This window comes from Spermophilus citellus (genome assembly GCF_964194105.1).
Source record: "Spermophilus citellus genome assembly, chromosome: 18".
Lineage (NCBI taxonomy): Eukaryota > Metazoa > Chordata > Mammalia > Rodentia > Sciuridae > Spermophilus > Spermophilus citellus.
The window spans coordinates 11,889,744-11,903,101 of record NC_138200.1 but is presented as its reverse complement, the minus strand read 5'-3'; the positions used below and the strand labels follow the sequence as shown (position 1 = coordinate 11,903,101).

At 52.8% G+C, this 13,358-nt stretch overlaps 1 protein-coding gene across 1 annotated transcript; it reads left to right on the top strand.

Moving 5' to 3' along the window:
* The first annotated feature begins 1,488 nt into the window (after positions 1 to 1,488).
* CD177 (CD177 molecule) lies at positions 1,489 to 12,085 on the top strand. Its single transcript, XM_081273689.1, has 13 exons — positions 1,489 to 1,555; positions 1,640 to 1,780; positions 1,933 to 2,118; positions 2,922 to 3,044; positions 3,226 to 3,345; positions 4,422 to 4,562; positions 4,759 to 4,944; positions 5,748 to 5,870; positions 6,015 to 6,134; positions 10,240 to 10,380; positions 11,088 to 11,273; positions 11,372 to 11,506; positions 11,650 to 12,085. The coding sequence occupies exons 1-13, from the start codon at positions 1,504 to 1,506 to the stop codon at positions 11,883 to 11,885; spliced, it is 1,890 nt and encodes a 629-aa protein (XP_081129815.1). The 5' UTR covers positions 1,489 to 1,503; the 3' UTR covers positions 11,886 to 12,085.
* Positions 12,086 to 13,358: the final 1,273 nt, after the last annotated feature.

Below are 13,358 nucleotides of genomic sequence, written 5' to 3'. Positions count from 1 at the left end.
ACTTGAGTACCTCTGATCCTATTTGACACTTTGCCCACCCTTCCCTTCTCTCATCCTCCTGGGACACTGCTTTAGGCCATGCACAATTCCAGAAGGCCCGATTCACACGGGAACAATGTGAATCCCTGGGAAGGGATCCATGTGACAGCATGCAACTCGACCAAGGTGGTGATAGTGCCGTAGCCATCTTTCCTTTCTCATTCATTGATTCAGTCAGTAAATATTTGTGCAGCGTCCATGGTATGTAGGGGATGCAAACACAGCAGGAGGGGAGAAAACATGTCTCTGCCTAGGCAGCAAATGTGAAATTTACAAACAGAAAAATCGAACGCATAGAGATGGCAAAAACAAATGTGGAGTTGCAAGTTACATATTCATTCCACTTTCTCCTCTGTTCCTGTTCTTGCCCTCTTCTGCCTCTCTGTTCCATTTCACAATATCTGCAGAGAGCTTCTACAGTCACTGATTGAAGCCCCTACTCTCTCCTGTTTTGCTCCTACCTGGGGTGAAGGTTTTCATGGGCTTGCAAGAATAGATGGTTTAAATAGGCAGAAGTTTGGGGATCAGGCTGTCAAACTTTTGGTAACAATATCAGATGTGGCAGGAGCAGCTGCACTGCAAAAATGGTCAACATTTGTGGATGTTGTCTTTATGGAAAGTTGAATTTCTAGCATTCCACCTCTCCCTTCTGTTTGTGGGGAAGAAGCTTTACAATGATGAGGAGTGTCTTAATTCTTCATAGACATTCAGCCCTTCCATATCATCCCTTCCATACCATACCACCTTCCATCTTCCGTCTTCCACTCCTTCCCAGGTGGCAGGGAAATGAGGACTCCAGGGCCTCTGCTGTTCTGTGAAGGGAGATCAGAAGAGAAAGCCTAAAGGTTATGAAAACAGGAATAAAAAGGAAAGCAAGCCAAGTGCATTGGCACACGCCTACAATCCCAGCATCTTGAGAGGCTGAGGCAGGAGGATCACAAGTTCAAAGCCAGCCTCAGCAACTTAGTGAGGCCCTAAGCAACTCAGGGAGACCCTATCTCTAAATAAACTATTAAAATGGGATGGGAATGTGGCTCAGAGATTAAGGGCCCCTGTGTTCAATCTCCAGGACCAAAATAAATAAATAAATAAAGCAAAATAGGAAGGAAAGAAAGAAGAGGGTAAACTGTGGGGGGCAAAAGCTGGGGCAGGGGACAGGAGGACCTGCACACTGCACACTGCACAATGTCCTCACAGGCAGTTCAGCCATCCTGCCACCTGGGCTCAGAAGGTGGCCAGGCTGGGCTTAGAAGTGGGCCAGGGAGGAGTTGGAGCTGATTTCTTGGGTCTGAGGGAAGAGTAGCCGCACAGATATCTGGGCCTTTAGTGGGTGGGGCCCAGGATCCATTTAACAATGCCCTGCCCTCTCCGGCGTTTCCTGTGATGCCTTAGGTAACATGAGATATATAAGGTCTGTACTTCTGGTTAAAGAGCATAAAGGGGATTTGCAGCCACAGATTAGTAATGAGCTCCACATCACTGCTGGCCCTGCTGGGGGTCACCTTCTTGCTGCCCTGTGAGTGAAGAACCTAACCTGGAAGTAGATTTCCATGGAGGTAAACTAGGAAACTATTAAGATGGATTTGCTCCCCACTCCCAGGTGTGCACGCTTTGGACTGCCAGTGGGCGGCCATAGAGACTGTGTTGAACACATCACAGATGCCCGTGGAGTGGACAAATGGCAAGAAAACCTGTGACTTCGGCGATGGTTGCCAAGACACGTTAATGCTCATAGAGAATGGTGAGAAGAGACCCTGAGTCCTCAGACGCATCCCTCCTGGTCAGCCCAGTCCCTTCCTTTCCGGTACCTCACCCACTTCGCCATGAGCGACCTCTCTCTAGGATGCTGGAGTTATGAAGGACACCTTCACCCACCTGCCCCTTTCTTTTCAGGACCCCAAGTGAACTTGGTGCTCACAAAGGGCTGCACTTCACAAGAGGATCACGAGGTCCAAGTCACTGAGCACAGGACAGGCCCTGGGCTCTCTGTCATCTCCTACACTCACGTGTGCCGTCATAGAGACCTCTGCAATGACCTGTCCTCCTCCCTCCCTCTCTGGTCCCTGCATTCTGAAAAAGGTGTCGGGGGAGTTGGGAGCTCAGGAGGAGGAGAGGGAAGGGGCTGTCTGGAGCAAGAAGCACAGGGCTGAGGGCTGACCTCAGCACCCAGGGTGAGCCTGGTATTTGCAGACTCCCCTTTGCTGGATCCCTCCCTCGGATGCCCCCTGCTCCCTCCCTGGTCCCTGGCTCTCCATCTCTTCCCCCTGCTTCCCCTCCCTCCCACTGCTCCACCCACAAGCAGCTCAGGACTCCCTGGCCCACTTCCTCCAACAGTCCTGCAGCACCCAACTGGGCCCATTCTCTGAGGCTAAACCACCAACATCAGGCTGACCTTGATCCTCAGCTGGTCAGCCTGCTCAGTCCTCCCTTCCATGCTGCTAGGTTGACTTCTGAGTAAGAGTGGCCTGTAACTTTGCACTGTCCTCACTGGTGCTGTAAACAGTTTGGAGTGATGTCTTGCTTTTCCAAACTCTGGAATATTTTGTGACCAGGGCATCATACCTTCCTTGGCTGAATGGTAGAACTTGTGGGTGAAGCTTCTGGTGCCTTCCAGGCACACACCCCCCCTTCCTTGACCAAGTCTGTGTCTGAGTCCAGTCCCAGGAGGCCCCTCACCTGCCTCAGTTAGGGCCCAGAGTCCCTCCTGTGCTCAGCCCAGGTTCCCTGCAGAGCCCCCATGCCCTCTGGTGCTGAGAGGAGCCTGAGGAGGGCATGTTGGGGTAACTGGGCAGGCTGATTCTTGGGCCAGCACAGTGGGGCGGAGGAAAGGCATCTGTCTTCTCAGTGCCCCTCATCTGTCTGTCCTGCCCCAACCCCACCAGTCCTAGGGACCCTGCAGTGCCCAGTCTGCTTTTCCAGATACAACTGTCCAGAGAAGCCTTCACAGCAGTTCTGCCCTGTGGGACAGACTCACTGCTACAATGGAGTCCTCAAGCTCAGGGGAGGTAAGCCTGGACATTGGGGTCCCTGCAGGGACTGACAGGGGAGGACTGGGGTGTGTGGGATCTGAGTCTCTGGGGAATAAGGGTAAGCTGAGGCAGGGTGGGGCACCCAGGAGAGAGTGGGGCTGAACTTCCCTCTGAGGGTTGGGTGACTCTGTGTCTCCCTCTCTTCTTCCCTCCTCAGGGGGAATTGCCACCAATCTGAAAGTACAGGGGTGCATGCCCAAACCAGGCTGTGACCTGCTCAATGGGACCCAGAAAATTGGCCCCATTGCTGTGAGTGAGAACTGCAATCCTAAGTCAGGTGAGTCCTCCTTGGATACCAAGGCTGTGCCCTGTGCTGTAGCCTTGGGGCAAAGTGATCCCTATAAGGTACAGGACAGGCAAAGGCGTCACAGAAAAGCCCAGGTAATTTAGGTGTTGATCACTCCCCATGAGCAAGGGTGAGGGGACTGTCCAGGCTGGAGGTCCTTTGATAGAAGGTGGAATGATAGCAAGAAGTGTTCAGCTGGAGGAGAGAGAGAGGGCGTCTGCCCTAGGAAACAGGATCCCATGATGGGAGCTTTGAATGACGCTGGGCCAAGGAGGTCAGGGTGGCCCTTGCAGGTGGGAGGAGATGGGATGGGGAAGGAGGTGCAGGGTAGCTCTGCCTATGAATGTGTGCAGCAGCCAGTGCAGAGCCACCTGCTGGCTGTGGTGCTGGGAGGGACGGACTGGTTGTCCCCAGTTCTGTTTCCTGCCCTCCACCTTGGGCAGTCCTGGCTCTCCCACTCCCCGTGGCCATCTCCATGCACCTCAGCCAGCCCCAGCCAAGGAACTGCAGCTCTGCAGTCATCTTGCTGCACAGGAAAGAAAATCAGAGAGAAACCTGAGGCTGCTTTGGGTGTGACAGGGAAGGACGTGCTAAACAGGGACACTGGGAGAGTCCCCACTTACTCACTTAGATACAGCCAGACTGGTGACACCTGCCAGGTGGAGAGGATGTTGGAGTGGCTCAGGAAGAAGAGTAGCAGGGCAAAAGGAAGCCGTGGTGGGGACAGGAGGTGGGACGGGAGTCTGGCTTCCCTGGGCGCATGGTGGTCCCTGTCACCTCCCCAGGTCACCAAACCCTTAGATCTTTAAGGAGAGAGCTTAGTGCGTCCGGAGAACTTTGCTCTGTGTTTCAGTCAGTCTCTCTGACTAGACTGGGAGCCTTGTGGACACGGGCTGGTTGTCACTGACACCAAGATTTCCAGCCTCAGTGCGGCACAGAAACAAGGGCTAGCACAGGGCAGGCGTCAACTGGTTGCTGCCTGTGAATGAGGACCCAACTTGCAAACGGTTTTCTCTGGAGACTGGGCAGAGGAACCTGCTAAGATAGATTTGCGTTTTCGATCCCAGGTGCGCAGGCCCTGGAATGCAAGTGGGGGGCAATCGAGGCCGTAAGGAATGTGTCAGAGCTGCCCCTCCAGTGGACAACTGGCTGGGAATCCTGCGCCCAAGGTCAGGGTTGCCAGGAAACAGTGATCCTCATGGTGAATGGTAAGGACGCCCCTCCCACTCAGCCCCACCCTCAGCGCCCTGGGAGGAAGGCCCCGCCCCCAGTCCCTGGAGGCCTGTCCACTCCTCAGCAGCTGCAACGTATTCGGTGCCATGTCCTCTTCCCTGCAGCATGTCATTCCTCTAGGACGCTGAAGTTCTGATCCCCACCCGCACTTGCCCCTCTCTCTCCTTCCAGGACCCCTCGTGAATGTGGTGCTCACAAAGGGCTGTACTGAGGCGGAGGATCATGAAGGCCGCGTCAGTGAGCACAGGAAGGGCCCCGGACTCACCATCATCTCCTACAGGCGCGTGTGCCGCCATAAAGACTTCTGCAACGACCTGTCCTCCACTGATGCCTTCTGGACCCCGCCCTCTGCTGCAGGTGTCGGGGGAGTTGGGAGCTCAGGAGGAGGAGAGGGAAGGGGCTGTCTGGAGCAAGGAGCACAGGGCTGAGGGCTGACCTCAGCACCCAGGGTGAGCCTGGTATTTGCAGACTCCCCTTTGCTGGATCCCTCCCTCGGATGCTCCCTGCTCCCTCCCTGGTCCCTGGCTCTCCAACTCTTCCCCCTGCTTCCCCTCCCTCCCACTGCTCCACCCACAAGCAGCTCAGGACTCCCTGGCCCACTTCCTCCAACAGTCCTGCAGCACCCAACTGGGCCCATTCTCTGAGGCTAAACCACCAACATCAGGCTGACCTTGATCCTCAGCTGGTCAGCCTGCTCAGTCCTCCCTTCCATGCTGCTAGGTTGACTTCTGAGTAAGAGTGGCCTGTAACTTTGCACTGTCCTCACTGGTGCTGTAAACAGTTTGGAGTGATGTCTTGCTTTTCCAAACTCTGGAAAATTTTGTGACCAGGGCATCATGCCTTTCTTGGCTGGATGGTAGAACTTGTGGGTGAAGCTTCTGGTGCCTTCCAGGCACCCCCCCCCCCTTCCTTGACCAAGTCTGTATCTGAGTCCAGTCCCAGGAGGCCCCTCACCTGCCTCAGCTGGGGCCCAGAGTCCCTCCTGTGCTCAGCCCAGGTTCCCTGCAGAGCCCCCATGCCCTCTGGTGCTGAGAGGAGCCTGAGGAGGGCATGTTGGGGTAACTGGGCAGGCTGATTCTTGGGCCAGCACAGTGGGGTGGAGGAAAGGCATCTGTCTTCTCAGTGCCCCTCATCTGTCTGTCCTGCCCCAACCCCACCAGTCCTAGGGACCCTGCAGTGCCCAGTCTGCTTTTCCAGACACAACTGTCCAGAGAAGCCTTCACAGCAGTTCTGCCCTGTGGGACAGACTCACTGCTACCATGGAGTCCTCAAGCTCAGGGGAGGTAAGCCTGGACATTGGGTAAGGAATAAGGGTGAGCCTAGGCAGGGCAGGGGACCAAGGAGAGGGTGGGGCTGAACTTCCCTCTGAGGGTTGGATGGTCCTTCTGTCGGTGACTCTGTGTCTCCCTCTCTTCTTCTCTCCTCAGGGGGAATCACCTCTAATCTGAGAATACAGGGGTGCTTGCCCAAACCAGGCTGTGACCTGCTCAATGGGACCCAGAAAATTGGCCCCATTGCTGTGGGTGAGAACTGCAATCCTAAGTCAGGTGAGTCCTCCTTGGATACCAAGGCTGTGCCCTGTGCTGTAGCCTTGGGGCAAAGTGATCCCTATAAGGTACAGGACAGGCAAAGGCGTCACAGAAAAGCCCAGGTAATTTAGGTGTTGATCACTCCCCATGAGCAAGGGTGAGGGGACTGTCCAGGCTGGAGGTCCTTTGATAGAAGGTGGAATGATAGCAAGAAGTGTTCAGCTGGAGGAGAGAGAGAGGGCGTCTGCCCTAGGAAACAGGATCCCATGATGGGAGCTTTGAATGACGCTGGGCCAAGGAGGTCAGGGTGGCCCTTGCAGGTGGGAGGAGATGGGATGGGGAAGGAGGTGCAGGGTAGCTCTGCCTATGAATGTGTGCAGCAGCCAGTGCAGAGCCACCTGCTGGCTGTGGTGCTGGGAGGGACGGACTGGTTGTCCCCAGTTCTGTTTCCTGCCCCCCACCTTGGGCAGTCCTGGCTCTCCCACTCCCCGTGGCCATCTCCATGCACCTCAGCCAGCCCCAGCCAAGGAACTGCAGCTCTGCAGTCATCTTGCTGCACAGGAAAGAAAATCAGAGAGAAACCTGAGGCTGCTTTGGGTGTGACAGGGAAGGAAGTGCTAAACAGGGACACTGGGAGAGTCCCCACTTACCCACTTAGATGCAGCCAGACTGGTGACACCTGCCAGGTGGAGAGGATGTTGGAGTGGCTCAGGAAGAAGAGTAGCAGGGCAAAAGGAAGCCGTGGTGGGGACAGGAGGTGGGACGGGAGTCTGGCTTCCCTGGGCGCATGGTGGTCCCTGTCACCTCCTCAGGTCACCGAACCCTTAGATCTTCAAGGAGAGAGCTGAGTGCGTCCAGAGGACTTTGCTCTGTGTTTCAATCAGTCTCTCTGACAAGTCTGGGAGCCTTGTGGACACGGGCTGGCTGTCACTGACACCAAGATTTCCAGCTTGGCTCAGCATAAGAGCTGGCTCAGGGCAGGAGCTCGGGATCTATATGCTGAAATGAGGTCACAAAGGATCCCATGGTTTCCTGTGGTATCCTTAGATGAGCCAGACTCTGGACCTGCCTAGAAGGCTTCTGGACATGGGTGGCAGTACACCTCACTTGGGTTGATCAGAGCTGGGGCAGAGGAGAACATGAGGAGAGGAAGATAAGAATGTCCTCGTGGTGGTGGTATCAAAGAGGGCTTCCCCAAAGAGGTGACTTTCAAGCTGAGCTGTGTCTTAACAATGAGCTGCAGTTTCTCAGGAGAAGAGGAAAAGCTATTGACAGGGACCTGCAGGTGGATCCAGGAGGCAGCTACTTCCTTCAAGAAGGTTTCCTCACCTGTGCCTGAGAGGGACTCAACAGGAGGATGGGGTGCAGACGAGATGGTGTAGAGGATGAGAGAGAGCTATCACAAGCAGAAGGGGCCAGCAAGGGTTAAGCCCAGGGGTCAGGTGGGAATGGATACTGGTAGGAAGCTGGGAGGTAGGAGGTAGAGGGTTGATCAAGCACTTGGAGAGCCAGGCTTGAGGTGGGGGACTCTCTGGAGAGTGGGGAGCTATGGAAGGCTGTCCAGGAAGAAGGGACAGAGTCTGAGCCAGCTTTCTTTCCTTTGGATTAAGGTTGGTTTTAATGGTCTGGTCCTCGTCTCTGGGACTAAGTCACATTCATAATCTAGAAGGTATTTAGCAACACATAGACCCTCAACCCCCAAAGCAGAGAGACACAGAACACACAGCATGCCAAGCATGCAAACCCAACAATTACCACAGAGTATGTCACATGCCCAGTGCATCAGTACATCCCCCTGCCACGCAAGCACCCCTCACAGCCCACACGTGGTACTCACGCGAGTGTATACACAAACCACAAGCCATGTGCCGGGTAAGATGGAGCTGTAATGCTACAAATAAATATTCTTCATATACACCCATATTCTGTCAGCTTTCAACACTGGAGTCAAATCTTGGAGGATGCTTTTCTTCCGTGGTTAAGTTCAATTCCATGTAGCAAATATTTATTGAGCATCCGCCAAATCAGGTGTCAGAAGCTAGATGTACAAGATGTCAAGGAAAAAGTGAAAGGAGAAGGACATTTCAGGGTGACAGAACAGTCCATGCAGAGGCACAGGGGTGAGACAGGGTGGGGGGCCAGAGTACAGATTGCCCAATATGGGCCATGGCAGCAGCATGTTTTGAAGGTAAATACAGGAGCTTGGACCATGTAAGCCCTTGTCTGCCCTCCTAAGGAACTGGGCAGTGGTCCCAGGGAGAGAAGGTTAAGAGCCTAATGTCTGAATCAGAGAGAAGTGGGTTCCAGTCCTCCCTCTGCCAGTGAACCAGTTTTTGAGTATCAATACCATTTGAGTGTCAAAAGTCCCTAAAATGCTCTCCTCCTTTCCATTTGCTCCCTGGCATTTTGCTGTACCCGGGCCTAGAGGACCGTGTGAGTGGGGCGGTGATGGAGAGTAGAGCAGCCATGTGAATGGAGAGGTAGGGCGAGGCCAGGTCAGGTAGGGCCTCAAGGGTCATTTTCAGGACTCAGAATTCTGAGTGGGAAAGGGAGCTACTGGAGTCTTCTGTGCAGAAGAGGGACATGGTTGACTTTCCTTTAATGAGATCCCTCTGGCTGTCAGGTAGAGAACAGGGTAGGGGAGTAGAGGTGGTGCACATGGCGGCCCATGAGGAGGCAGGAGAGTCCTGGGGTCATGGGCCTGGCTGGACACAGCAGAGATGGTCAGGTTCTGGAGACATCTGCAGGATTTCCTTACGGATGCAACATGGGGTGTGAGACAAAGAATGACCGAGAATGACCCCAAGGTTTCAGCTTAAGCAATTAGAGGAAAGCAACTGCCATTGACCGAGATGGGGAACTTTGTTGGGGAGGGGAGCAGAGAGAATGAGGATATGACTTGGAGGAAGCGGGGAGCCGGACTTGCAATTTTGTCACCTGTGAAGTGGGGAAACGGACAGCTCTCCATCACGGGACAGTTGTGAAGGTTACACGTGTTCGCACATGCTGAGCCCGAGGACCATGAGCTTCTGTGTCCTGAGACATTGCTGATCACGAATGAACTGATGATAGGGCCCAAGCTCATAGTTGTCAAACTAGACTCCTGGGGGCCACTGAAGTCAAGATAGGTACCTGTCGTCCCCATCACCCACTCCAACCCTGACCATAAGGAACCAGAAAGCCTGAGTCCCTAGCCCAGCTCTGCCGCTTACTGGCTATGTGACATCGGGTGAGATATTCACTAAATCTCCGGCCTCTTTGTCTTGAAAACAGAGGTGATGATGATGATGATGATGATGATAATGTCACTGGCTTTGGGGGTTGCAACGACGAAAGGAGACAATCAAGCCAAAGGTGAAGATGAAATGAGTTAATTCATAGAAAGCAATTATAGCGGCCAGGCACTAAGCAAGGGCTCAGTTCACACTAGGCATTTGAATGTTTTTGATTGGAACATAGGATTTCTCAGTTAAAAGGGGGTGTAGCTCAGAGAGTACTTGCCTAGCATGCATAAGGCCCTGGGTTCTAGGCACAGTACCAATTTTTTTTTTCTCTTTTGCAATGGCACACACTTATAATCCCAGTGATTTAGGAGGCTGAGGCAGGAAGATTGCAAATTCAAGGTCAACCTTGGCAATTTAGGGAGACTCTGACTCAAAATTTAAAAAATTTAAAGGACTGGGAATGTAGCTCAGTGGTAAAGCACCCCTGAGTTTAATCCCCAGTATTGAAAAAAAGAAAGAAAGAAAGAAAGAAAGAAAAAGAAAAAGAAAAATATGGTCTCAAGCTACTTTCCTCATTATCCAAATGAGGACTTTGAAGCCTAGTCAGGGAAGTAGAGAGAGGCTGAGGGTAAGAACCAGCCATCTATAGCTTTCACATCCAAAGGAGAAGAGACACCTTCCTCCAAGGGTCACAAGAGGAGGGTTCCTACAGGTGTCCCCCAGGTAATGGGGAGGCTTAGATTTCCAGGTGCATTCTAAGCCTGAAATTGAGGGATTCCATATCCAGGTCAGCCATAGTGTGATTCCAAATATGATCACCTTTCAGAATATGGGACCTGGAGGAACAGACAGGGCGGGTTCCCTGGCTCATGCAAACCCTGGTGATTTTCTGTCCCCAGATACTCTGACCTGTAACAAGGGGGTCATGCTGCAGATGGGGAGAAAGTTGGCTCAAGACCCCGTTGAATGGACCTCATCCACGAACCAGATGTGTGATCCTGAGGAGGTGTGTCAGGAGACACTGATGCTCATAGACGTAGGTGCGTGGGCTGAGCAAGACAGGGCCAAGTCCCTGCACTATGGCCAGTGCCTGCCCACCTTGCACTCCGTCCCCTGAATGTCCTGCCCACTTCCGATCACATCTAGAGTTCTCAGTCCAGCACTCTGCTCTTGGTTTCCCCTGATGAAAACTGGGGGCCAAGTAATGATAAGTATAGTGCCTACCTTGCTGGGTAGCCATGAGGATCCAGTGGCCTCCATGCAGAGGACCGAGCACAGCACTGGCACAGAGGCACCTCAATGACTCCATTCATTGGAAAAATTTTATATTGAGCACCTGTGTTAGGTACTGCAGAGCCATTGATCGCAACTGCCTTGATTGCAGTTTTATACCCTAGTGGGGAAATGAAAAGAAAAACAGACAAAAAAGAGAAAATTATGGGTCTGAAGACAAGAGCCCTGGAGAGAAACCCAGCAGGAAGAAAGGAGATACGGAAAGTGAGGCGAAGGTTGCAATTACAGGTGCTCAGGGCAGGCTTTATGGAGAAGGTGACATTTGAACAACACCTGGGAGGTGGCAGAACATGAGGGAGAACCCAGTTTCTGGCCCCAGTCTTTGCTGGACACTAGGATGACCTGTACTAGGATAACCCAGGATTATGTTCACCCTCTGTCTGGGGAGCACCGTGAAGCCAGAGTTGCTGCCCATCCTCTCCCCAGCCCAGCTCTCACTCTCTTACCTCCTCAGGACACAGATCTCTCCTAATGGGGAGCAAAGGCTGCAGCAAGGCTGGGGCACAGAACTCTCAGGCTGTCTCCTTACACTCCCGGCCGCCTGGAGTGCTGGTTGCCTCCTATGTCCGGGTCTGCTCCTCTGACCTGTGCAACAATGCCGGCAGCAGCAGTGTCCTGCTGACCTCCCTTCCTAAGCCAGGTATGGCATCCTTGAGTGACCCAGATACTCCAGGCTCCAGCAGGTGGCTGCAGGTGGGAGCAGAGCTGTGCACGCGCAAACTTGTCTCTGCTCCCCAGCTGCTCCTGCCCCAGGAGGCCTGCAGTGTCCTGCCTGTGTCCAGTTTCTTGGATCCTGCTCACAAAGCTCCAACTTAGTTACCTGCCCTAGTGGTGTCACTCATTGTTATGATGGTAACATTGCTGTCAACGGAGGTGAGTACTGAATGCTGAGTTCCAAAGATAAAGGGAATGAAGACTCAGACCCCTGAGTCTGAGGGAGGAGGGCTGGGGCCTGGACTCCTGGGACTTTACATGTGGTGCATTGTGTGTCTCCTGACTGGGTCTTTACCCTCCAGGTGGGTTGACTGCCACACTGAGCATTCAAGGTTGCATGGCCCCAGCTTCCAAATACTTGCTGAACCACACACAGAATGTTGGGATCTTCTCTGTACGTGAGAACTTTGAAGATGATAACAAGGAGCAAACCCGTATATCCCCAAGTGGAGTAGCCCGGGCCACATACCTGCTCTCGGTGATGGGGATGGGGCTATTCCTAGCCCTTTGGAATGGGGGACTTTACCCTCTCTGCTAAATCCATCTCCCCATGATTGTTCACCTTTCCTGTCACCTAAACCCAACAATTGACCTCACAATCTCATGGCCTTGGACACTGAATTATTTTCCCATCCTCACTCTGTCACCTGGTAATAACATGGTGGATGGGGCAGGAAGCAGCTGAACTTACCCTGTAGGAGAGGGGACACGCAAGTACTTGGCCACATGCATCTTATAATAAAGACACCCTGTCCTTTTTCCTAATACTGGTATTTCTGTATGTAAGGGGAGGGAAGGATTGGGGACAGGAAAGGATATGGGGGAGGAATCACCATCCAAGCACAAACTTCTTTGTTCTGGTTCATATCTTCATTCCAACTTGGGTGTTAGCAGAGCCTTCAGGGTGTCGCAGACCCCAAGTGTTAGGGCATCAACATGGCTTAAGGGGGGGAGGAGCACTCGAGCCATTGACACTTCTTCCTTGTCAGCCGTGGTCCCAGTGCTCACCCATTGGAGAAGTTGGTGATGGGATAATTGACATAAGAGGTTGAGAGGAGTTGACATCAAAAGGGTTTCAGTTCCCCGGGGGTTGTTACCATTGGGTCTTTGTTATCATCCTGGGCCTGAAAGGGTGAGTAGGAGCCATTGCTGGAAAGAAAGAGGTATGGGGGAGGGTGGGCTCTCTAGCCCAGTGTTACTATAGGGATGGAACTGGGGAATTAATATTTGAACCTCACCTAGTGTCCTCCCTCTGGCCTCTAGTTGGGGTTCCCCATTGGTTGAACTCAGCTGGAAGCCATAAGGCAGGAGATGCATAGATCTGCCACTCACAGTATAGAGTAGGAGAAAGAAGGGGAGGAAACAACATGTCCATCACAGTCCACAACCTTCTCCCTCAACATCCACCCTTTTCCCTTCTCCAGATGAAAGTTGGAGTCCTCCATACGAGAAGACACACAATTCCCATGAATCATTGTAACACTGTATGATAATGATAGTGAAGTCATCTTTCTACTGTTAGACCACCAGCCCTTCATACACCATGGTGAGAGAGCGATGGGGAAGGAGATAACATAAAATAGCTGTTAAGGTCCTGAGTGTGTAGCTGGTGGCAATAAGAGCTTCCTTCTTCCACCACTCACTCCACATTCCCTTACCTCCTACCAACACCTTGTTTGGACAGTCTTTATTCATATGGGGGAGTGAGTCTTGAATGGTTCTGTCTTTACTGAGTTTCTGTCTTTTTCCATGGAATCTGACCCTGGCCAAAGAAATATTCCCCCAATGTCTTGCCTGCCTTCCAGACAATCTCCTTGGCCCATCAACTCAACCTCCTTCTGGTAATCAGCTTTGTCACCCCGACCGGCAGAGCGCCCCGATTTGCTAGTTGATTCAGCAGATGAGGAGCACACATGGCCTGGAACGCTCATGGCTTCCTATTGATTAGAACTAGGTGATTCTTTGACCACATCAGGCCAGGGTCACAGGGACAAGAAGCAAAATTCTTTCA

Coding starts and splice junctions, on each gene's coding strand:
- CD177 (XM_081273689.1), top strand. CDS start 1,504: ATGAGCTCCACATCACTGCTGGCCCTGCTGGGGGTCACCTTCTTGCTG. Junction 3,346..4,421: donor GAACTGCAATCCTAAGTCAG/GTGAGTCCTCCT, acceptor TTTCGATCCCAG/GTGCGCAGGCCCTGGAATGC. Junction 6,135..10,239: donor GAACTGCAATCCTAAGTCAG/GTGAGTCCTCCT, acceptor TTCTGTCCCCAG/ATACTCTGACCTGTAACAAG.